This window comes from Protopterus annectens, chromosome 11.part0 (assembly GCF_019279795.1).
Source record: "Protopterus annectens isolate FY-2018-M chromosome 11.part0, PAN1.0, whole genome shotgun sequence".
NCBI lineage: Eukaryota > Metazoa > Chordata > Ceratodontiformes > Protopteridae > Protopterus > Protopterus annectens.
The window spans coordinates 879,179,085-879,204,633 of NC_056745.1; the positions used below are offsets into that span (position 1 = coordinate 879,179,085).

At 45.4% G+C, this 25,549-nt stretch overlaps 1 protein-coding gene across 6 annotated transcripts in view; it reads left to right on the forward strand.

Annotated features, from left to right (window-relative positions):
• The window catches only part of USP15 (ubiquitin specific peptidase 15), a 2,212,142-nt gene that overhangs the window by 1,912,935 nt on the left and 273,658 nt on the right, over positions 1-25,549 (forward strand). For all 6 annotated transcript variants that reach the window (XM_044088286.1, XM_044088282.1, XM_044088284.1 and 3 more), the window contains one exon: positions 3,587-3,702. In XM_044088286.1, coding sequence (XP_043944221.1) covers positions 3,587-3,702 — 116 coding nt within the window. The remainder of the gene's footprint in view (positions 1-3,586; positions 3,703-25,549) is intronic.

Below are 25,549 nucleotides of genomic sequence, written 5' to 3' on the forward strand. Positions count from 1 at the left end.
CAGGAGCGGTCCGCAATACCAACAAAGCCGTGATTCCTTTCAAGGACGGCCTTATCAGCGCTCCTGATGTGGCGCCTGACTGTGCTTCTCTGGGGCCGGTCGGGGGTCGCATTTCTTTGTACCAAGAAGCCTGGCTAAATATCACCCAAGACAAGTGGGTACAAAGAGTTTTTACCAGAGGCTATATCATACCCTTTTCCCTATCACCGTTTTTTCCCAAAAGGATCCCAGATGTACCACCCAATCTCAGAGATCAGGCAACTGTGGAGATCAACAGGTTGCTCGCAAAAAGAGTCATTCAGCCTATCCCAGCAGACCAGATAGGATCCGGAACTTACTCCAGGTTCTTTTTAGTTCCAAAACTGTTCGGAGATTGGAGGCCAATATTGGACCTCAGCAGATTGAACGAATCAGTGAAGAAGGACAGGTTCCAGATGGTAACATTGCGATCTATACTCCTGTTGTTAGGGAAAGACTTTTGGATGCGCTGTCTGGATCTTCAGGACGCCGATTACCACATAAAAATGGATAAGATATCCAGAAGACATCTACTGTTCGGCTGGGAGCCAGTCACTATCAGTTTCGCGCTCTGCCCTTTGATCTCACCACAGCCCCCAGCGTGTTCACCAAATGCATGGCAGTAGTGACAGTTCACCTGAGACATCAGGGGTTCCAGGTGTTTCCGTATTTAGATGACTGGCTCCTGACCGCCGTCACCAGGCATCTACTCATCCACAACAGGGGCGCCACGATTCAACTTTGTGCTCAGTTAGAGATCTCCATAAATTGGAAAAAATCTGCATTATTGCCCTCTCAATCTGTGATTTTTATAGGCGCAGAGGTAGACACAGTGAACATGACAGCTTGTCTCCCCGCCGAAAGGGCACAGAACTTAATCTCCCAAGTTCAATGTTTTCTCCCATTGCAAAAGTTAAAGCGAAGTGGGTTCTTCAGCTCCTCGGGACTATGGTTTCCACAATTCTGTTGGTACCAATAGCCAGGTTGCACATGAGAATTCTCCAGTAGCTTCTGTTTTCCCAGTGATCCTTCCAATTTCTCCCACTGAGTCATCCTATCCAGCTGACGGAATCATGCAAGAAGGACCTTCGTTGGTGGATAGATCCCAATCAACTGATCACGGGTGCCTCCTTTGTTCTGGCCCAACCCGTTGCCACTGTGACCACAGATGCCTCCCAAATCGGGTGGGGGGGGGGCATTATCTTGGCAGGACTGTCCAAGGCACATGGCAAGAACACAAGGCTCATCTGCATATCAATGTTCTGGAGATGAGGGCGGTGCTTCTGGCGTTGCAAGCACTTCAAGACCTTCTTCCTCTAGGGACAATTGCGATAGTATCAGACAACATGTCGGTGGTTTGGTATATCAACAAACAGGGTGGTACCAGATCTTACCCACTCTGTCGAGAGGCCATGCGAGTTTGGGAATGGGTGAATTCTTCCCAGCGATTTCTGGTTGCAATGCATATTCCAGGGACGACCACCGTGATAGCTGACAAGCTCAGCCGGGCAATCCTAATGCCTCACGAATGGTCTCTGAAATGGGGAACAGTGGATCAGATTTTCCGGAAATGGGGACAGCCTTGCTGCGACCTTTTTGCCAGCCCAGTCAATACCAAATGCAACAGCTATTTCTCCCTCATTCCCCCTCTGGGGGAGTCTCCCAGAGACGCTCTGGCTCATGATTGGCCCATGGGTCTTCTGTATGCTTTTCCTCCAATCCCTCTCATTTCCAAAGTGATTCTGAAAGCCGGATGGCTGGGAAGCAAGTTGATCCTCATTGCTCCTTACTGGCCTCATCAGGTCTGGTTCCCCTTCCTCGAGCCTCTCCTCCTGCACGATCCTTGGATTCTGGACCCAGCTCCAGATCTATTGACTCGCATGTCGGGTTTGCTACACCCCTCAATCCACACCCTCAAATTGACAGCATGGCTGCTCCAGTTCCATCCATAGTCAGGCTTCATGAGGCATCATCTTCAGTGTCACCTATTCTTATGTCCTCCCATAAACCTTCAACTAGGAGGCTGTATGGCAGTAAATGGAAAAGATTTTCTATTTGGGGTCAGAGAATGAATGTAGATCCATACACTGCTGCTATCCCTGTGATTCTGGATTTTCTTTCTGAGCTTTTTCAACAAGGATCTGCCGCTGACATTATTAGAGTCCAATTGGCGGCGATTTCTCATTTTCATTTAGGCTTTCCAGATACCAATTTAATGTCTCATAAGCTATGCAAGACCTTTTTGAAAGTGGCCACTCTATTGAGACCACCTCTGCAAGAACCAGTGGCTTCTTGGGATTTAAATTTTGTGTTGTCCAAATTGACTTCTCCACCCTTTAAACCTTCCCACTCATCTTCTCTAAAATGTTGGTCTTGGAAGACCTTGTTTTTGGTAGCTATCAGATCAGCTAGACGGGTATCGGAGCTACAGGCCTTGTCTATTAAGCCACCGTATTTGATTTTTCACAAAGACAGGGTGTCATTATCTACTAATCCCTCCTTTGTTCCCAAAGTTTGTTCTAATGCTACTTTAAACCAATCAGTAGAAATCAGTTTTCTTCCCTAACCACTGTAATGCAGCTGAATACCGTTTTCATCAGCTAGACGTTCATAGACAACTACGTTTTTATCTACAGCGGACTAAGGCTTTCAGGAAATCAGATCAATTGTTAATTTCCTTTTCTGACTCTAGATTGGGCTTACCAGTTTCTAAAGTGACACTATCTAATTGGATTTCCAGTTGTATAGCCTTTATCTATAGCTCAGAGGGAAAGCCTTTACCCTACAGGATCAAGACTCATTCTACCAGATCACTGTCTACCTCTGCAGCCTTTCAAGCCAGGGTACCACTTGATAATATTTGTGCAGCAGCTACGTGGGCTACCCCTCACACTTTTATTACACATTACAAATTGGATTAGACATCCAGAGGTAGGGCATCCTTTGGCTCCATGGTGCTCAAGAGTATTTTCCAATGAGCCACCCAAGAATAAGGCGCTAGGGACGCTGTCCCATATGTAAAAATGAAGGTGAGATTGGACTACCTAACATAAAGAAGTTATGTACTCACCATAACGTTCCATGTTGGTAGTCCATATCACCCTTCATTTTTACCAACCTGCCTTCCTGCCCCCATCCTGGAAGATCTGGAAGTAGTAATTTGGTTGCCCTTGGTTGGAGACCCTTTAGTATTGGTTGTTTTTATGATTGTTTATTCTAGTGAGCAGAAAACAAGATCTGGGGATTGTACTGGTGCAACATGGGATACCTGCTTAGCCACGAGCCAATCAGAAGTCTTCCAGCTTGTAAATCGGCCGAGTTGGAGCCGAGGATCAGCTCCGAACCTGTATGTAAAAATGAAGGGTGAGATGGACTACCAACATGGAACGTTATGGTGAGTACATAACTTCTTTTTTTCAAAAATTCGTATTAAGATGTCAGATGCAACCACTGATTTATATTATTTAGTGTTTTTAATTACTAGTATCTAAAACATGCAGTAGTCTACAAATTTCCGATTTTATGCTGTTTTTATTTGTCTTTTTAACTTCAGGATTCTTCTCTTTAGGATTGTGAGAAACATGAAAGTGTGGAGTATAAGCCTCAGAAAAAAGCTTTTGTGAAGTTAAAAGATTGCATTGAACTTTTTACCACAAAGGAGAAGTTAGGTGCAGAAGACCCATGGTGAGCAAAACTTAGTTGCCTGTGCATTTCCAGCTTTTCCCACCTTTTTTTCTTGCTGTCATACAGAAACCCATTTTTTCATGAATTCTTATATTTGATTTATGATATGTTATTTTATGTAGTCTGAGTTGCATGTTGTTCATATGTTCTCCATATTATAGCAGTCTTCTGTTCAGTAGTGCTGCTCATCCACCACTAAGCTCTCTCTCCACTCGTGCTGCATTTTCTGGCTATGACTTATGTTCGTCATCATTTCAAAACTCCATGCATTATATGGCATGACCTGACAGAGAGGACCCTCCTTTGATTAGCATTTTTGTTGAGGTACATCTCTTCCACCAATCACAGTAAAGCACCTTTTCTATAAACTCCCATACTTGAGGATGTCCATGTACCAATAGTTGACCCATGGTGTGACATAACATGCTTGTTACTTAAAGTATGCACATCTTCTCTTAGTCCACAAGTTTTCTTTCATTGCTTACATGATTTGGCTGTTGATCTTTGCTGTTATCAGTAGTTTGGCATTCACATTCCTAAATGTCAGCACAGCAAGTGACAATGTGATCATCTACTTACCAGGCAGATTTGTTCTCTATTGCCCTACCATTCTTGGGGAAGAGAACATTACTGATGACTGTCACAAGTGCCAGAACTTCAGCCCTTCTGCTCAAGTGACAGTGTTTTGCCCTATATTGTGACCAAACTCGTAACAGCTGTCAAGATAAGCTCACATGATGTTCCTCCTTGCATGCAGCTTTAGGCATATATTCTAGCAATATCACAAAGGCAAACACTGAGAAAGCAGTCTAAGGTTTGGCCATCCATAAGGTAGGTCCATTGTTCAAATCCTTTCTCCCTCAAGTCTTACAAGTGGTAGACTTGCTGTCAGCTGGTGAGGGAGCAAGCACCACCCCATTCTGTCTGTCCTTCTTTGGATGATGAAGAGACTGGGAAATGTAAACCTTCAGCTTTAACAGTACTTGTGTATTAACACAGGCAGGAGCCAAAGTTTTCATACGTCACCAAATTATGGAGAAACAAGTCACTGTTGCCATATTCTGGCAACCCTGCACGTGGTAAATCACTACCAATTGCACTGTAATTGCGAACGCACATGCAGGATTACAGTCAGTACTAAATGGCCTGACATTGTTTGTATTGCTTGAAGTGTAATAGCGGACATTTGAATTGTACACTTGGTATCCTCTAGCAAAAGAACGGTAATGCAAAACTGCTTATTCCATCAACTTTCGAAGTTAATAATACCGATATTTAAAATCTGTCCTCAGTTGTAGGGCCTTTGCCACAACTACTTTTGATTTCATCCAGAATGTTTGCACTAACAGGTTGCCAACAATGTCAGGTATTTATGATGGACTGTAATCCTCTGTGTGTGTGTTTGCAATTAGACTGCAATTGGTAGTGATTTACCGGAAGGGCAACAATGTACGATGATTTATGAAAGCATTGGCTCCTGATTGCGTTAATATGCAAGTACTGCTTTTTACTATTGGGGTGCATCCTGCATTCTTGACCTGTCTTGTTTCTAAATGATTGGCTGAAACCTGTAGTCAGGCAGGCTGATCCTGAGTCGTGATCCCATGAATCACCCATTCACAGATCATTGGTGCTTGATACTGTTCTCCTAGGATAGACCTTATCTTGTCAGTTCTGGGCAGGCCAGCAATTCCTAGTTGAGAAGGGTACATTAATTTGTCTTTTGCCAGGACCTGCATCTCGGGGGCCAGACTTCAGTCAAATGTTTTATGTTTCTTGGAAGTTTGAGTCTGCACTGTAGGACATACTCTTAGGGAATTCTTTCTGAAGCCCCATGTCAGACTTATTACAGAACTGTCACCAGCTCATGCATCATTCCTGCCTGCTAACATCTGTCTTTTATTAGCACATGATCTCCAGTGTACTGTGCTTCTTGCAGCCTTAATTTATTGCTTTGAGTGTTAGGGGCATGGTACTCCCTGTCAGTTCATCTTCAGCTATGAATCAGAGTATTGCAAGGCCAGTGTCTTTGAGGGTGTTGCAAGCCTACCCTTTTATCTACTACTGCACTGAATGACCCTGACTTTGGAAAGACTTCTAAACTTATACGTAACAGCTTTGTCTGGCATACAGTCCCTCATTTCCCCAAGAAATGCCTTGCATTGTTTTAAGACTTGATGTTAAGTTGTCAATCTCGCCTTCATTCTTGCTGGATGGGGTTAGGAGCCGAACCTCGGCTCCGACTCGGCCAATACTAAAGCTCGAGAGCTAATTCTACCGGCTCGAGGCTCCCCTTTATCCCACAATGCTAGGCGGTAACTACTCAGATCTCGTTTGCTGCTTAGCTGACGAGGTGCTTCTTCTACCGGCTCTGGCAGGTTAGTAAGTTTTCTAATTAGAAACTTCTATTTCAACCCCTAATTTTTTTCCTTTTACCATAGTTTTATTTGTAGTATTTCAGTAGTTTAAATCGGGTTCCCCTCTAGTGTCTAAAACCCCTTTTTTATTCCCTTCTTAACTTTTAGGCCTTTGGCCTCTCCCTCTCCTTCCCCTAGTCCTTCAGTGTGACTAAATTTTTATATTTTGCTTAAGGGTGTGTTTGTGTGTTGTGCTTGTGTTTTTCACACTAAGTTACGATGTCTAAAGACTCCAAGGTCTCAGGCTTCAAGAAGTGTGATTCGTGCTGTCAGAAAATGTCTCTGACAGACGGTCACACTTCTTGTGTATATTGCCTGGGACCTTTGCACCTGCAGGACTCATGTGCTTTATGTCATGCATTCAGCCCTAGAGTCCTGCAGGAACGCAAAAATAAATTGATTTTGCGTGGCTTGTTAAAGCCTGAAGGCCCCCCGACTCAGTCCGTGTCGGGGAAGCCTTCTAAGACTTCCAGACCGTCGGCTCCAGTTTCTGAGCCGTCCCCTGGAAGCATTAGATCGGCTTCAGCATCGGCTCTGGTTGGAGCCGATGTTTCCAAGTCTCATACTATCGCCTCGGCTCCGGCTGGAGCCGAGGTTGACAAGACTCAGTCGGCTCCAATAGGCTTATCGGAGCCACCTGCTAAGAAGAGGTCTAGGTCCCCTTCCATCGGCTCCATACATTCGGCGCCGGGATCTCCTCTTCTATCAGAACGGAGCCATAGGTCTCACTCCTCTCGGTCCTCCAGGCTATCCGACCATGATTTACAAAGGGTGGTGAGTAGACTTCTCAAGTCCGAGGCACTGGCCCAAATGCTGCATAGCCCTACTCAACAGTCAGCGGCTATTTCCATCCCTGATTTTATTCCTCCTCCGACTCCATTGAGTTCGGAGCCGGGGCTCATCGGAGCCGTGGCTGTCGGTGCTTCGGAGCCGATACCTTCCCTTTCGGCTCCGTCGTCTGCTCCGATTTCCTCATTGGAGGGATCTCGGCGCCGGGCTTCCCTCGTCGGCTCCAAGGGGGCGAGTGGCATTGGACCCTTGTCCGACCCCGTTCTCCCTCTCGGAGCGTCGGCGCTGGTGAGTTCGGCTCCATCGGCCTCGGAGCCGTCTCTGTCGGTGCCGGGGGGGGTCCTTGTCTCCTCGGAGCGGGGACCTCCGGCCTTGCAGGATGGGGGCGCCTTCGAGGTCATACGGAGCGTGCTAGACCCAGTGTCTACCCCACAGTTGGCTCCGTCAGCTCCTCCCTCTTCAGTGCCTGCGGTGATTTCTACCCATCCCCTTGTATCAGTCTGCAGAGAGCCAGCTCCTCAGGTTTCCCCATTGGGAATTTCCTCCTCTTCCGAGGCCTCTCCTGATCTGGTAGGAGAACCCCCTCGGAAGAGACAGTGCAAGAGGAAGCACATTGACTCCCCTGAGTCTATCACCTCTGACACTGACTTGGAGGAATCTGAAGGTTCCCCTCGATCCCCCTCTGAGGATGTCTCCTTTGCTGACATCCTTGAAATCCTGAAACAGAGGGGGAACTGGTCCGCCCTTAACCCTTCAGAGGACGAGTCAGTTTACCTTGAGGCGTTTGGCTCTCGCCCTTCCACCTCCTGGGTGTCCCCTCCCTTTGACCCCCTTATGGAAGTGGTGGCAAGGAAGGCTTGGACGGCCCCTGATTCAGTGGAACCTACCCCAAGGAGGCCGTCAAAATTTATTACTGCCCCTAAGGACAAGGACTTTCTATCAAAAGGTGTCTCTGTTGATGCCATGGTGATGGCCGCAGCCACGAAGAAGGAGTTAGCCGATCCTTCGGTACCTGTCCATCCTCCTAATAAGGAGTCTAGGACCATGGACAGGTACGGTAAGCGGATGTTTTCCTCTGCGACCTTCTCAATGCGGTCGCTGAACTATTTGTGTCACTTCACCTGTCTCCAGAGAGATTTGCTCAAAGATATGGGTGAAGGCTATACAGGATCCAACAGCTGAGGGGTTCCAAGACAAAATGAACTCTCAGTTGGCAACCCTGAATTCGATTGTTAACTCCTCCATGTGGCTTATCTCATATGCTGCTGATGGGGCGAGTACGGCCGCAGGCACAGGTGTAGCTTTACGACGTCATGCCTGGATGCGGCTTTGCAATTTTGCGGACCCTTTCAAGGCGTCCTTCACCAATTCCCCCTTTGATGGCTCAACATTGTTTGGTCCTCAGGTGAAGGATACATTGACTAGGTGCGAGGTGGAAGGTAAGACTCTCTCTGCCGTGGGAGTCTGTTTTTCTACCCCTTCTAGACCTTATCCAAAAGGTCAGAGGGGAGGAAAAATGTGGTTCCGCAAGCCTCAGGGAGTCTCATCTTTTGCACATGGTCGATTCCCCTCTAGAGGCAGAGGGGGGAATAACAATAGACGCCGCCCTAGAGGCAGAGGAGGTCCACAAAACCAGGGTAGCAGAGAAACTTTCTCTGATAAACCCTTTCAGCATCCCTGAGGAGCTGCCCGGCTGCCCACCTTCGGAGGCAGTCGGGGGAAGATTATCACTGTACCCAAAAGCCTGGCTTTCCCTCACCCAAGACAAATGGGTACAGTCAATCATATCCGAGGGTTACAAAATTCCCTTTATTCACACCCCTTCCCAACCCAAAGGATCCCTTCCAGATGTTCCACCCAGTCTAAGGGAACAAGCAGCACTAAAAATATCAAAGCTGCTATCCAATCAGTCCCAGCAGACCAGCAAGGATCCGGAATCTACTCCAAATTCTTTTTGGTACCAAAAAAACCAGGGGACTGGAGACCTATACTGGGTCTCAGCAAGTTAAACAATTATATCAAAAAAACAAAATTCCGGATTGTCACACTACAGTCCATTCTACCCTTCTTGGGTCAGGACAATTGGATGTGCTCGATAGACCTTCAGGATGCGTACTACCATATCAGAATGAACAGACGCTCCAGGAGGTTTCTCCGCTTCCGGCTGGGAGCCAGTCACTATCATTTCAGAGCCCTGCCCTTTGGTCTCACCACAGCCCCCAGGGTGTTCACCAAATGCATGGCAGTGGTTACGGCTCACCTGAGACGGCGAGGATTCCAGGTGTTTCCATATCTAGACTGGCTCCTAACTGCTTCCACCAGGCATCAGCTAATCCGAGCCAGGGATTATACCATCCATACTTGCTCAGAGCTAGGTATCTCCATAAACTTCGAAAAGTCTGCGTTGTCACCTTGTCAATCTATAACCTTTATAGGCGCCATATTAAACACAAAAGATCTGTTGGCAAAACTTCCATTAGAAAGAGTATTAGACATTCGCCGACATGTTCAAACGTTACTACAATGCAAGAGAATCCAGGCCAGATTTGTACTGAAAACCTTGGCTCTCATGGCAGCAGCAATCACATTACTTCCCCTGGCTCATTTTCTCATGCAAATTCTTCAATGGATGCTTTTTACCCAATGGTCTTTTCAACAGCTTCCGATGTCTCACAACATAATCACCCAATCATGCAAAGACCACCTTTCTTGGTGGATGGTCTCCCCTCAAGTTTTTCATGGCAGACCGTTTATACTTCCTCCTCCGGTTGCCACGGTGACAACAGATGCCTCCCTGATTGGGGGGGGGGGGCATTTTCAGGGCAGGACTGTCCAGGGCACCTGGCAACCCCTAGAGTACCATCTGCACATAAACGTCTTGGAGATGAGAGCGGTACTTTTAGCGTTGCAAGCTCTTCAGGACTCTCTACCTACCGGAACTATTGCAGTTCAGACGGACAATATGTCGGTAGTGTGGTACATCAACAAGCAGGGCGGAACCAGGTCCTATCCCTTATGTCGAGAAGCACTCAGACTCTGGCAGTGGGCAATCTCCTCTCAATGGTTTCTGATAGCAATGCACATCCCCGGAAAGTCCAACGTCATAGCGGACAGGCTAAGCAGAGCAATCCTTATGCCTCATGAGTGGTCTTTCAGTCAGTTAGTAGCGGACAAAATTTTCTGCAGATGGGGTCAACCTTGCTGCGACCTTTTTGCAACCCCTCTCAACAGCAAGTGCAGCGACTTCTTCACTCTCTTCCCCCTCCCAGGCCATTCCCCCAGAGACGCTCTAGTTCACGATTGGCCATGAGGTCTGCTCTATGCATTCCCTCCTTTTCCCTTAATTCCAAAACTGATTCAGAAAGCGACCACTTTGGGATCCAGGATGATCCTCATTGCTCCTTACTGGCCTCGACAAATTTGGTTCCTGTTCCTGCATCATCACCTGCTGGAGCAGCCCTGGAATCTGGACCCAGTGCCAGACCTCTTGATCCATCAGTCGGGCGGGCTGCACCAATCCCTTCACTCTCTCAACCTCACAGCTTGGTTGCTCCACTTCCAACCTTAGCTAGGCTTCCACATGTTTCTCAGCCAGTGCAGGAAATCATACTTTCTTCACACAAACTTTCTACTAGAAAGACTTATGCTAGTAAGTGGAAACTTTTTTCTTTCTGGGCAGAGGCTAGGAAGATAAACCCCTTTACAGCCCCTGTCCATAATGTTCTAGATTTTTTGGTGGAACTTTTTCGAGCAGGTTCCTCAGCTGCCACCATTAGGGTCCAATTGGCTGCTATCGCAAATTTTCACGTTAGCCTATCAGAGTCCAGTATCATGTCCCACAAACTTTGTAAGGCTTTTCTTAAAGGGACTATGTTACTTAGACCCCCGGTTAAAGATCCCCCTCCTCCGTGGGATTTGAACTTGATATTAACTTCATTGATTCTCCCTCCTTTTGAACCTGCAGCTTCTTGTTCCTTAAAGTTACTCTCCTGGAAGACTCTCTTCTTAGTAACCATCACCTCGGCCAGAAGAGTATCGGAACTTCAAGCTCTTTGTGTTCGCCCTCCTTATCTTATTTTTCACAAAGATAGAGTTTCACTCAGGACTAATCCTTCCTTTTTGCCCAAAATACCCTCAGTGACAAATCTCAATCAGGCTATTGATCTTCCTGTCTTTTTTCCTAATTATTCAAACAGAGCTGAACAAAAGTTACACTATTTGGATGTTCACAGGCAGTTACATTTTATTTGGATAGGACCAAACAGTCAAGAAAATTAGATCAACTCTTCCTGTCCTATGCTGAGGGGAAGCAGGGCCTGCCAGTTTCTAAGGTAATCTTGTCCAGGTGGCTGGCCTCTATTATTACCTTGATCTACCAACTGAGACATAAAGAACCTAAAAGCTCATTCCACCAGAGCATTGGCTACGACGGTAGCTTTTCAGGCTAGACTTCCAATGGAATCTATTTGTGATGCAGCAACATGGGCCACTCCTCATACCTTCATTTTGCATTACAAGTTGGATATGGCCTCCAGGAGTCGAGCTAATTTTGTTTCCACTTTGCTCAAGAGTCTGTTTCGATGAGCCACCCAGGGCTAAGGTGCTAGGGATGCTGTCCCATCCAGCAAGAATGAAGGCGAGATAGACAACTTAATATTAAGAAGTTATGTACCTACCATAACGTTCCATGTTAGTTGTCTTCATCTCGCCTTCTTTCTTGCGTCCCACCCTCCATCCCCCTAGCCTTGTTAGGACTGAGAAGAATCTCTTTTGAGGCCTTCTTCCTACGGTTGGCCTTGTTTTTAGGTTAAGTCCTCCTCTGTTTTGTAGCACTGTAGGCAAACCTTTGGTGGGAACTAATGTGTTGTTTTCCATGGTGTTAGTTTTTCCAAACGAGATCTGGATAACTGACGCCTAGCATTGTGGGATAAGGGGAGGCCTCGAGCCAGTAAATAGCTCTCGAGCTTTAGTAAAAGGCCGAGTCTGAGCCGAGGATCCGCTCTGAACCCATCCAGCAAGAAAGAAGGCGAGATGAAGACAACTAACATGGAACGTTATGGTAGGTACATAACTTCTTATTCACTAATAATCTTTATTTTCTTGTTTTTGACTGTAATTTGCCTCCTTTTCTCTCTCTTGTAGGTTAAAACCCTTTCTTACAAGTAACCAAAATTTTATTTAGGTTACTTTCCCTTCTCCCTTTCTTTCCTGCCAGTAACTGTTTTTTTAGGTTACTCCCCTTTACCGTTTAGGTAACTCTTGAACGACTGTCATTAGTAGATTTTCCTCTCTGTCCAAAAAAAAAGATCTTTTTGCTGTCCCTTTTTTCAGTGTGTGTCTGTGTTTGTTTGAGTGATCTCTCTACCTTCCTCATTTCATTATGGTGGAGAAACGAGAGAAACTGGCCAGTTTCAAAAATTTTTCAAAGTGCAGGCATAAAATCCCAGCTAGTGACTCGCACTCTTGTCTGTGTATACTGCCTTGGGTCCCTTCACTTACAAGAGGATTGTTCCATATGCCATTTTTATAATTACAGAGCTTTAGTTGAATGTAAAAACAAGTTCATTCTAAGGGGCATGTTGCCTTCAGCTTTTGGAGACGCTATTTCTGGAGGTAAGGAGAAATCAGGTTCAGCCTCTTAAACAAAATCAGCTCATTCCAGCCCAGCTTCTTCTTTGTTGTCTAGGTCCTCAGACAAAGCTAAGAAGAGACCGTCTTCAGCACTAGCAGATGTTTCGGAGTGGAAGCTAAAAATTTTTAAATCATCCAGTTCTGATGAGTCTGTGATCCAGTCAGAGACTTTGGCTCCAACCTCCACTCTGTTGGATCCGACGACTTTGGCTCCGTTCCTGTCTGGTAGGAATGGATTGGATCCATTGTCAAATCTGACATCCAGTCCTTTTAAGCTGATTTTGACATTACCAAGGACTTGGCACTCTCCATCTTATGTCTTGGTTCTATCAAGGGTACCATCTTCCTTTCTTTTGAGACCTAGATCCCCCTCCACCTCGTCCTCCCTTTCAACCAGGAGCCTAACTGAAGAAGATGGGGAATGGATGGTACAGAAGATTTTCTAGGGGCAGGGTATCCCTAAGTCTCCCTTGACCTCGACCTTTATGGTTTCAGGCCAGTCCAAACCATCCATTCCCCTCTTCCTCCTCTCTCGACTTCAGAGCAAGCTTTGGAGTTGTCAGATCCAATGTGCCCAGTGCCTTTTATCTCTGATCTGAAGATGTCTCTTTCTCCAGATCAGACTTTCGCTCGGAGATTATCTGTTTTTTCTGAGCCAGAGAGTTCTCAGAGCCATAGCAAACCTTGTGTGCTCTCAACTCCCACGTCTTTGGAGCAGTTGATGTGACTTGGGGTTTCCACGAAGGTGAGCTTGGCTCCAGCTTCTACCCCAGGTGAGCCATCTTCTGTACTAGAGGAGACCCTGTCCTGGAAACATGGTTTGTCGGAGACTGAGTCCTTGTCCATTTAGCAGAGTTCAGCTTTTGGTGCCTTGGAGAGGGTTGTAGCTGCCACTGCAACTAAGAAGTCACCTTTCCCCCTTGGATCCGCACTCCCAACAAGATACCTTGCCTGCCTCTGCTCATCACCAGGTTCCACAGGAACTGTGGGACCACAAGCGCCAGGACACCCATCTGGGTACCCACAACTTTTCCAATACCTCCCCAGACTACCCCACTGAGGAGGCCCCTAGGAAGAGATGATGCAAGAGGAAACATTTAGACTTCACTGAGGAGTCAGCCACTGAAAAAGTTGACCTTGATGAGGGTGAAGTATCCCCACGGTAACCCCTAAGGATGTTTCCTTTGGGGAGATTATGGAAATTCTGAAGCAGAGGGGTGGCTGGTAGTCCAGCAGTCCATTGCTTGAGGAGTCGTGTACCTGGCTGCCTTTGGTTCTTGCCCATCTACCTCCTGGGTGACTCTGCCCACCAGTGAGCTCATAGGTTTGACCTTACATTGGGAATGGGAGAACCCAGACTCCATCATACCTGTTCCCCGGAGACCAAATAAACTTATCACCGCTCGGATTTCTGGGCAAAATGGGTTGCAGTAGATGCCATGGTCATGGCGACAGTGACCACGAAGGAACTCTCCAAGGAGAGTTCAACTATCCAAGGAGAGTTCAATTATCCATCGTCCTAGTAAGGATTCCAGGACGATGGATAGATGTGGGAAGTGTGTCTTCTTGTCGGTGACCTTTGCCTTGCAGTCACTGAATTACCTTTCACATTTTACCAGATTGCAAGGGGATCTGATCAAGAAGCTCTCAGATATGCTCGAAGAAGCAATAGCTGAGGGAGCTAAAGAGAAAGTGGCTTTCCAGTTAGCCACCCTACATTCGATATCAACTCGTCCATGAGGCTCATAGCACATGCAGCTGAAGGAATGAGCAGATCGGCGTGTTCCAGCATCTCCACAAGGAGGCATGCCTGGATGCACTTTCATGATTTTGTGGAACCTTTTAAGTCTTCCTTCATCAACGCCCCATTTGAAGGCACATCCCATTTTGGTCCCAAAGTCAAAGATGTGCGATCCAGCTGTGAGAAAGAAGGCAAGACAACCCTATCTGCCTTGGGCATATGTTTTTCGGCTTCTCAGAGACCTTATCCCAAGGGTGAGAGAGGCAGCAGAAAAATGTGGTTCAAGAAGTCTGAAGGGTCCTACCAAGACACGCATGGTGAGTTTTCCCCAAATGCAGATAGGGAAACCGTAATGGAAGATGTCACCTTCCAGGCAGAGGTCAGCAAAACCAAGGTTTCTGGGAATCTTTCTTCTGGAAACCTTTTCAGCACTTCTGAGAGGAGGCCCGATTGTCCACCTCTGGAGGAAATTGGGGGTCGAATATCCCTGCACTGGCAGACACTGGAAAAAGATAACTTCTGATATATGGGTGCAGAGGGTAATATCCAGAGGTTACCAAATTCCCTTTTCCCAGCAACCCCCTCCAATCAAAACAATCCCAGACATTCCATCCAGTCAGAGGGATCAAGCAGTTGCTCTTATTCAGAAATTGCTAGAATATCATCCAAGAGGTCCCCCAAGATTAGAAAGGGTTCAGAACTTACTCAAGATTATTTTTGGTTCCAAAGAAAACAGTGGACTGGAGACCAGTCCTGGATCTCAGCAGCTTGAACAAGCAATTTCCATATTGCAAGTTCCAAATGGTCATAATGCAGTCCATACTTCCTTTTCTGGAATAGGATGAGTGGATGTGTCTGTAGATCTTCAGGATGTGTACTACCACATAAAAATGGACAGATGGTCCAGAAGATACATGTGCCCTTTGGTCTTACTACCTCCCCCAGAATGTTCACCAAATGTATGGCAGTGGTTGCAGCTCACCTGAGATTACATGGTACAAGGTATTTCCTTATTTAGATGACTGGCTCATTTCCGCCTCAACCAGGCATCTACTTGTTCAGACAAGAGACACTGGTCTTCAGCTTTATCCAGAACTAGGCATAACCGTAAATCACCAAAAATCTCATCTGGAACCCACTCAAACATTAGAGTTCATAGGAGCACTGTTGGACACCAAGTAGATGATTGCCAAACTTCCTCCTTCCAGGGTCTTAACAGTCAGAAGACAAGGTTAATCAGAACTGAGAAGGTTGCAGCATATCATGTTCTACAAGCCTTAGGATATATGGCCGCAGTAATTGTTGTTAGTCCCTCTTGCCAGGTATCACATGCAAATTCTGCAGTGGCTTCTGGCTTCTCAGTGGTCAGTAATTCGTCAACCAGTGTATCATCAGATTCTCATAATGAACATGTGCAAAAAGGATCTCTCATGGTGGATTTGCTCAGAACAGGTGACTCAAGGATGACCGTTTGTTCTCCCTCAACCACAGGCTATGGTGACCACTAGTGCTGGGGTGCATTATCTGGGGAAGACTGTCCAAGGCACCTGGTCCACAGATGAGGCCAAACTCCACATAAACATCCTGGAAATGAGGGTGGTGCTTCTAGTGTTACTGGCATTTCAGACTGTTCTTCCTCTGTGAACGGTAGCGATTCAGTCAGAGACAGTATGTCGGTAGTATGGTGCATAAACAAGGAAGGACCAGATTTTACTCTCTATGTTGAGAAGCGCTCAGGGTGTGGCAATGAGTGATCTCATCCAACCACTTTCTGATAGCAAGGCACATTTTGAGAGGGTACAATATCAGTGGGCAAATTGAGCAGAGCCATCCTCATGCCTTATGAGTAGTTCCTTAACCAGAACGTAGCGGAGACCATTTTCCACATGTGGGGCCAGCCTTGCTGCAGTCTATTTGCTTCTTCCCTAAATAACAAATGCAGCAGCTTCTCCCTAATTCCCCCACTGGGGCAGTCCCTGAGGGACACTTTAATACATGACTGGCCTCCTGGACTGTTGTATGTCTTTAACTCCATTCCGTTGATTCCCAAATTCCTTCAGAAAGCCAGCAGGTTGAAGAGAACAGTAATTCTCAGTGCCCTGTATCGGTCACGACAAATCTTGTTTCCCTTCCTCTGACCTCATCTACTGAAAAAGCCCTGGATTCTGAAACCCTTTCTGGGCCTACTGTCACAACCGACAGGAATGGTTCATACCAACCTTCACAACCTCAAGCTGACAGCTTGGTTCCTCCAGTTCCATTTGTTGCCGGAAAACCTATGCTCTCCTCCATGGTCCATCATATTCTAATATCCTGCCATAAGTCATCCACTCAAAAGCTGTATGGGAGCAAATGGAAGAGGTTTGTGATCTGGGCACAACACATTATAGATGTCATCACAGCTCCCATTCACTTAATTCTGGAATTTTTGGCTCACCTTTTCAATAACGGAGCTGTGGCAACTGCTATTAAAGATGTTCATCGTGTTTCACTGTTGCAGTCATCACTGTAGGGTTCTTCCTGCCGGCAGGCAGCCCTCGGTCGGCCAGAATCCCAAGGTCTGGGTCCGGCGTCGGCTGTTCAGTCATGCTGCCTGACGTCAGAGCGCCAGGAGTACAAAGCTGCCAGCCGACGACATGTTCTCCAGTCTTTCTTGCCATGTGGTGGAAGCAGTTCGCAAGTGCCGGTCGGCTGACTCCTGATATTTTTTAGTACTTCAGTCCGAAGACTGACTACTTCTTCTCTAAGCTAAGTACCCCGTTGGGGAAACTTTTTTCTTGCTCCAGTCCGATGTCAGAAAAAGTTAATAATTGTATTTCTTGTGGGAAGCAAATACCTCATAAGAATTTCCACTCTTACTGTATTCCTTGTTTAGGCCCTGACCACAACGTAGCTAGTTGTCGGTTTTGTGCTAGATTTAACCAATGTACGATTAAGCGGAGGTACGATTTTGCTTTTCACTGCTTTGGCAGGCGATTTAATTATAAAATGTCGTCGGATACGCTTCCGACTGCCGGAGTTCACAAACGATGCAAGGATAAGGACAGGCCTCCGAGGTCCAAATCAGACGATGGTTTACAAGCAGAGCCAGCTCCAGGTTCGGCCGTCGTCAGTGATGTGCTTTCGCAGCCCCTGTCGTCAGCCATTTCAGTACCGATTCCCAAAACGGGCTCCCACGAGGAGCCAACTAGGCCTTTGAGTACTCCAGCTGCAGGACCTTCAGACAATGCTCCCTCGGATGGGTCCGGAGCCACTGTGCAGGTCCCAGCTTCCAAGGGGGTTTTCAGGCCTACACAGCTTCTGATAAAGGCAAAGACTCCTTCTAAATCAAAGACACCAGCCCAGGCCTCTTCTGATCCGGAACCCAAATCTCAGAAACAGCTGCTTAAAATGGCGGAGGACTTACTAACCATGATTAGGGGTTCACATCCCTCTCCAGACAAAAGGCCAAGGCAAGAATTGGATTTTGAATCCTCTGATCAGGCATCTATTTCTTCAGTGTCTTCCTCTGAACAGGAATATACTTTCCCTCCTTATGAGGATTCTGATGCTGAGGAATCCATTCCATCAGCTTCTCCCCCTGACGATTTTTCTTTTGGGGAAACTTTACATGACTTGAGGGAACATTTTCACTGGGAAGGACAGGAGTACTCTGAATCTAAGAGAAGGCTTTGGGATTTCCTTCTTCTTCCCCAACATAGACCCCTGGCTATTCCTCCTAGTTTGGATATTGTGGATGATGCCTTTTCTGAGTCTAATTTAACTCCTGACTCTCTTCCTCCAGCCCCTGCTAAGCCTGACAGATATTACAGGGTCCCTGACTCCCACTAGTTCCTTTACAAAAATCTTGCTGCTGATCCAGAAACCATTTCTCAGGGTCCTAAGGGTGTTAAGGCCGCCTCTGCTAAAAATCCTATTCTGACAGATAAGGATTCCAGAGCTTTGGGGAGATAGGGCAAAAAAGTGTACACTTCTGCTACTTTATCTATCAGGGCTTTAAATTGCCAATTTCATAAGCTAAAATATCAGCAATTCCTGCTGTCTGTTATGAAACAAAAGCTAAGTACCATTTCTGCTTGTGCAGATAATAAGGAATTACACGGTTTGATGCATGCTACTGAGCAAGTGGGGAAGCATGGTTTACACTGTGGTTTTGATGCCTTGGAGGCTTCATGCAGGGCGGCTGCCACTGGCACAGTCATTAGAAGGCATGCTTGGTTAAAGGAACAAAATTTACCTGATCAAGTGAAAGCAAAGTTACTGGATGCTCCTGTTCAGCATAATGTTTTGTTTGGGTCTAAGGCTGAAGAGGTGATAAAGAAAATGGAGGATAAGGCAAAATCCATGCAAACGGTTGAGGATTTCTTACAAGTTCAGCCCCCTAGATTTAGTAGAAATTGGCCAACTAAAAATTGGTCCTTTCCCAGCTCGGACAGGCCTCAGAGGGGTAGATATAGGCACTCCAGAGGGAGGGCCCAAGCACAGACCTCTTACAGACCTAGACAGTGGAGTGCTTCCACCCCCAGGGGTGGAGAGGACAGACCTCAATCTTATAGAAAACAGGCTCAATGACTCCCCCTGCATGGCTCCAGGAACTTCTCTCCTGGAAGCCCCTCTAGGGGGAAAACTCTCTCTTTTTCAACAAAATTGGACTTACATAACCCAAGACAAGTGGGTCCTGCATGTAGTTTCAAAAGGTTACAAATTCCAATTTCATACCTTGCCAAGACCAAACGGATGGCCAGACCTACCAAAACACCAGTGGACAGAGGCATTAAACCAGGTGGGTTCCCTCATGGCTATGAGGGCCATAGAACAGGTTCCACAATCAGAGACGGGGCAAGGCTTTTACTCAAGGCTCTTTCTCGTTCCCAGAAAACAAAATTCATGGAGACCTATTCTGGATCTGTCAGTTTTAAATACTTTCCTGGAGATACCAAAGTTCAAGATGCTTACTCTGCAGCAGCTCCTGCCAATGTTGAGCAAAAATGCATGGATGGTGACATTGGATTTAAAGGAGGTTTACCTACACATCCCTATCAGACAGGAGTGCAGAAAATACCTCTGGTTCAAGGCCGGCTCGAAACATTACCAATTCTCTGCGCTGCCCTTTGGCTTGTCTACTGCACCCAGGGTCTTCACCAAGTGCCTGGCACCAGTAATAGCTTATTGCAGACTCCAGGGAATTCAAATTTACCCTTATCTGGATGACTGCCTTATTCAAGCAGACAGCAAGGATGTCTTACTCCAGCACCTGGAATTTGTTCAAAATCTACTCAAGTACCTGGGATTCACTTTGAACATAAAAAAGTCAAATTTGACACCCACACAACAGATAACTTTTCTGGGTGCTCTTCTAAACACAACAACCCAGATGGCATTCCTGACATCCGAAAAACAACTACAGCTGGCTTCAACTTTCAAAACCTTGGCATTAATGTCTCAGCTAACTGCAAGGAAATTCCTGCAGGCTCTGGGTTACATGGCCTCCTGCATCCTTCTCATACCAAATGCAAGACTATATATGAGAAAAATACAATGGTACCTAAAAAGGGTATGGTCCCAGCATTGCCACAGTCTAGACACACAGATTGCTGTCTTGCCTTGCCTACAAAAGGAATTCCATTGGTGGACCATGGCATGTCTTCACAACAAAGGGAAAGCCTTCAGTCTGCCTCCAGCCAGCTAAGTGTTAACCACGGACGCCTCGGATTACGCATGGGGAGCACACTTGCAGGGGAAAGGCCTGCAAGGTTATTGGACAGAGGATCAGAAGCACCTACATATCAATTTAAAAGAGATGTTAGCAGTACAGAATGCCCTCTTGGCTTTCAGGGATCTTCTACAGCCAGGACAACTACTGATACGGACAGACAACACCACAGTTATGTGGTACATAAACAAGCAAGGGGGTTCACACTCCAATTCCCTTTGCAGACTAGCCATGACTCTATGAAACACAGCTCTAGCTTGCAAAGTGGATCTACAAGCTCAGTTCCTGCCAGGGAAACAAAATATTCTGGCAGACAGCCTGAGCAGGAACCTGTCAGACCCACACGAGTGGATGCTAGACACCCAAATATTCAAGATGATTACAGAAGCCTGGGGCTGCCCGGACATTGATCTATTTGCATCCCCCCCTCAACCACCAGTTAAAGATTTTTTGCACAAGGACATTTCACAAACTAGCATGGAAAGTGGTTGCGCTCTCATTCAGTTGGAGAAACCTCTCGGGGTATGCCTTTCCTCCACTACCTCTTCTTCCATGGGTGTTATTAAAGATCAAACAGGACAAACCCAAGATGATTTTACTGGCCCCAAATTGGCCTTGTCAGTTTTGGTACTCAACACTGATGAATCTATCCCAGGAGCCTCCTTGGATTTTACCTCCGATACCAAATCTTTTGTCCCAACACCAGGGCCAAGTTCTGCACACTCATATCAAAACTCTCAGCCTGGCAGCTTGGCAAATTCAGGGTCTATGACTATTCCTACCCTTCCCAAACAGGTCATGGATGTCATCTTAGAAGCCAGACGGCCTAGCACTAGAAAATCTTATGCAGGTAAATGGAAGAGGTTTTGCACCTGGATGCATGCTCAGGATTCGGATCCTGTCATTCCTAATATCCCATTGATTTTACATTACCTGACAGACATGCTACATAAGGGTTTATCCTTCTCCTCCATAAAAATACATGCCTCAGCTATCTCTGCACATTACAATACAGACCCTCCAATCTTTTCGCATCCACTTCTGAAACAAGATCTCAAAGGAGCAAAGAATTTAAGCCCCCCTAGGACACCACCCATACCTGCCTGGGACCTCAACTATGTTCTGGAAAAACTCACTCTGCCTCCTTTTGAGCCTGCTGCCACATCTGACATTAAGTATTTATCATGGAAGACAGCTATCCTACTGGTTTTGACTTCAGCCAGGAGAGTCTCGGAGTTACAAGCTCTCATGGCTGTTGAACCTTATATTATTTTTCACCAAGGTAGGGTGTCTTTAAGGACTAATCCTACTTTCATGCCTAAAGTGGTTTCCAAAGTGGCTTTAAATCAAACTATTCACCTGCCAACTTTTTTCACTAATCCACAAAATAAGGGGGAAAGGATCTTGCATTCCTTGGATGTACACAGGCAACTACGTTTTTACCTGGACATAACCAAGGATATCAGGAAAACAGAGCAACTGTTTGTTTCTTATGCAACAAATTCTCAAGGCAAAGCTATTTCAAAACAGACCATTTCTAAATGGATTGCTCATGGAATCAGATTTTGTTACTCTCATCATGGAAAGCAAATCCCAGGAAAAATTAGAACTCACTCTACCAGAGCTGCTGCTACTTCAGCTGCCTTTCTCAGGGGAGTACCTACCAAAGATATTTTGGAAGCTGCAACTTGGAGTTCAGTGCATACTTTCTCTAAGCACTATAATCTCCGTCTTTACTCTAAGTCTAGGGCAGGCTTTGCTTCTGCAGTCTTGCAGGGCCTTCTAGCTGCCCCTTCTACTCTATAACCACCACCCTTTATCTCAGCTTTGGGATTCAACCCTACAGTGATGACTGCAGCAGTGAAACACGATGAACATAGTACAGTTGTGTACACTTACCATAAATGTAGATGTTGGAGTGTCTTCACTGTTGCAGTCTGGGTTACCCACCCTCCTATCCCCTCTTATACTTTCATTACTGTGGTTTCCTACTTCACCCATTTTCTGAGGTGTATTTGCTACAGAGTATGGGGTTTGTTGTATGTTACATTTTTGTTTTACTATTAGCCTTCATTTTTGGGCACCTGACATCTGGGGCAAGAAAAACTGGAGAACATGGCGTCGGCTTGCAGCTTTGTACTCCTGGCACTCTGACGTCAGGGAGCATGACTGAACAGCCAACGCCAGACCCAGACTTTGGGATTCTGGCTGACCGAGGGCTGCCTGCCGGCAGGAAGAACCCTACAGTGATGACTGCAACAGTGAAGACACTCTAACATCTACATTTATGGCAAGTGTACACAACTGTACTTTCAGTTAGCAGCCATTTCGAATTTTTACATTGGGATAGACATCTTATCTTTAATTTCCCACAAACTTTGCAAAGCCTTCTTAAAAGAGACTGTTAACCCCACACAGACATACACACACACACACACACACACACACACACACACACACACACACACACACACATGGATCCCTCTCCTTCTTGGGATCTAAATATGTTTTTTTGCCTGATTGTTCAACCACCCTTTGAACCTACAGCATCTTGTGATATTAAGTTCTATTCATGGAAAACTCTCTTTTTGGTGGCATTCACATCGGCAAGACGAATATCTGAAATTCAGGCACTATCTTCTCAGCCTCCTTATTTGTTTTTTCATAAAACCAGAGTCTCTCTGCGTATCAACTCCTCCTTGCCTAAAGTTGTTTCTCAAGCAAATATTAATCAGACTATACATTTTCCTGTTTTTTCCCATAATTTTACTAATAAGGGCAAATATGTATTGCATTTGTTGGATGTTCATAGTTTACATTTCTATTTACATAGAACTAAAGAGTTTCTGAAAACAAACCAGTTGTTTATTGCATTTCCAGTCCATTGAAAAGGCCTACCAGTTTCCAAAGTCACCTTATCAAAATGGCTTTCTAGTTGTATTTCCTTTATTTCCACTTCAAAAGGTATGAGGGTCTGACAAGTCCATTCGGGCTCATTCTGCCAGGGCTATGGCCACATCTGCAGTCTTTCAGAAGAATGCCTCCTTGAATGATATTTGCACAGCAGCCATTTGGGTGAACCCTCATACCTTTATCACTCATTACAAGTTAGATTTGGCCTCCAGGGGAAGGGCCTCATTTCATGTGATGGATCTGAGGAATATTCTCCTGTGAATCCACACGGGGTAAAGGTAGCTGGGGACTCTGTCCCATATGTGAGGATGAGATGAAAAATTGACAATATCAGATAAAGAAGTTATGTACTCACCATAACTTTCCATTTGTATTGCCGATTTTTTCATCTCTCCTCACATCCACTCCCTTTGTACCCCTTCCATGGGTTTCTTGGTTGAATAGACAGATTCTAAAGGATTACATTGATCTTCCTTATACGCCAGAAATGATCTTCTTTAAGATCTTCTAGTGTGTTAAATACTGAAATTTTTACTTTCTCTATATATGTAATTATAGTAAACAAGATCTGAGGTAATGGGGATAGATGCATTGTGGGTAAGGGGGGGTATCCAAGAGCTTTTTGGTTGCCACGAGCTTGCTAATGGCCAAGTCAGATGCAATGGATCGGATTCAGACCCATCTATATGTGAGGAGAAATGAAAAACTGACAATACAGATGGAACATTGTGAGTACATAACTTTTTTTCATTTCCCCCAATGGCCAAGAATGGAATGATTTTAGACTATAAGATTCTTGGTGTTACAGGAAATTCTTGGTCCAATTGTAGGATGGACCCTACAGCTGGAGCAACATTTGGCACTGCAGTAAGTCCTGACCTTTGATAGATCTTTGATCTGGCTGGAGTTGCTGACTGGAGTCACACAGGTTAATTAGATGGTATTTTTAGTTTACCAGTGCTCTCAAGTGGAAAGAAACACTTTTCATTGTTGGAGAAAAAAAGAGTACTTTAATGCCCCAGTCAGTCAGCTTGGATGTGATCTTGATAATTCCCAGACATCTGTATGATTTGAGCCTAACATATACTATCGTCACGTTTTACCTACATCTATATATCCTGACTTTGCGGAGGGTATGACTGTGACCCATCATCAACTGTTTAAGAAATTCCTTAATGGAGTACTGCATCTCTGACCTCATTGGTTTACCCATCCTCCACTCAAGTTTACTAGCTGAGAAGGGCTGAAACTGGGGGGGCATAGTGTTTAGTTGAGTTCCTTTGAAGTGAACTCTGTAGCAAAACAGTGTTGATATCCCATTTAATTAGAGAGAGTTTGCTTAGCTCGTGTGTGTGTGTGTGTGTGTGTGTGTGTGGGCGGGGGGGGGGTTGGTTGAGTTTGCGAAGAGTAATGTACTTGTTTAATGGTTTATTTTTGTTTATTATATATCTTGCTTGTAAATTTGAGTGCATTTTCTTTAAAGTTATTGGTTGGAATGAAGTTCTGGTTGTTTCATTTTTTTCTGTGAAATTAATGTGCTTAGACTTTTACTTATAGTGGTTTCTGTGTTAGTGTTGTCAGTGTAGCAACATGAAGTTTCCTTCTTGGAAAATACTTTTCCTGTAGCTGGCTGTTCTGCTTAGAATGTCTTGGAGCTGTAGGCACGTGTGAGTAGATCACAGCATCTGGTGTGTCAGAATGTTAGGGTGTCACTTGTATTCAAATTGTGATTTCAGAGTTGTTTTTGAACACCCTAATTTTCATTGTAAGGCAGAAGTCAAGGGATATGCATCAACAGAACGTGTGATACCTACACCAGATGTCATTTAAGAAGTCTGATATAAGTGTATCTCTTTTTTTATCAGAATTAGAAGGGCTTGTGGTTGTCAAGATAATACTTTTGAATTGGGTTGCTGACTGCTGATGTTGACTGCATTAGTTTTTTTTTTTTTTCAGTCAGGCTGCTGCTTACCCCCCACCCCTTGGCAGATGCTACTGTGAGACCTCTCTCTACTAAAGGAGTGGCTGCCTCCAATGTTCACCTCAGGAATGGCTGAAATGTAGGCATCGTTGATACTGCCACTTCATCTGCAGTGTACACTTTCATTAAACATTATTGTCTTGACATTGTCACAGTCAGTACTGTAGGACATTGCTGTCTGAGCTCTGGCCTTGAGCGATCCTCCTCTTTCATTTTTGTGGCATCTGCTTTGGATGATCTTAAGGAAAGACTAATGAAGGCTGGTCCTTGATGTTGGATATAAAAATGTGTTGCATTACTGCATCAGTTGATCTGCAAGAAAAAAACTCCTTAATGAGTTAGAAATATTCTGTTTATGTATTTATTTACTAGGGTAACCATTTCACTTTTCGAAAGGCTAAATATTCATGTTTACTAAAAGCATGCATATTGTTTTTCACATCTGGGGAGGAATAGAGATAAAGAAATGATACAAATCTGTGCAAGTGGGAGAATAGGCTCAAACATGCACATTGTCATGATTGATCTTAACTTTAGAATAGGTCATGCCCACAGGTGCAGCTGCTCCTGTTTGGGGGGGGGGGGGTAGATCTCCTTTTTCAAAAATTATATAATGCGTGTTTGCTGTGAATTATTATTTTATTTTTTGTTTTTGTTGCATG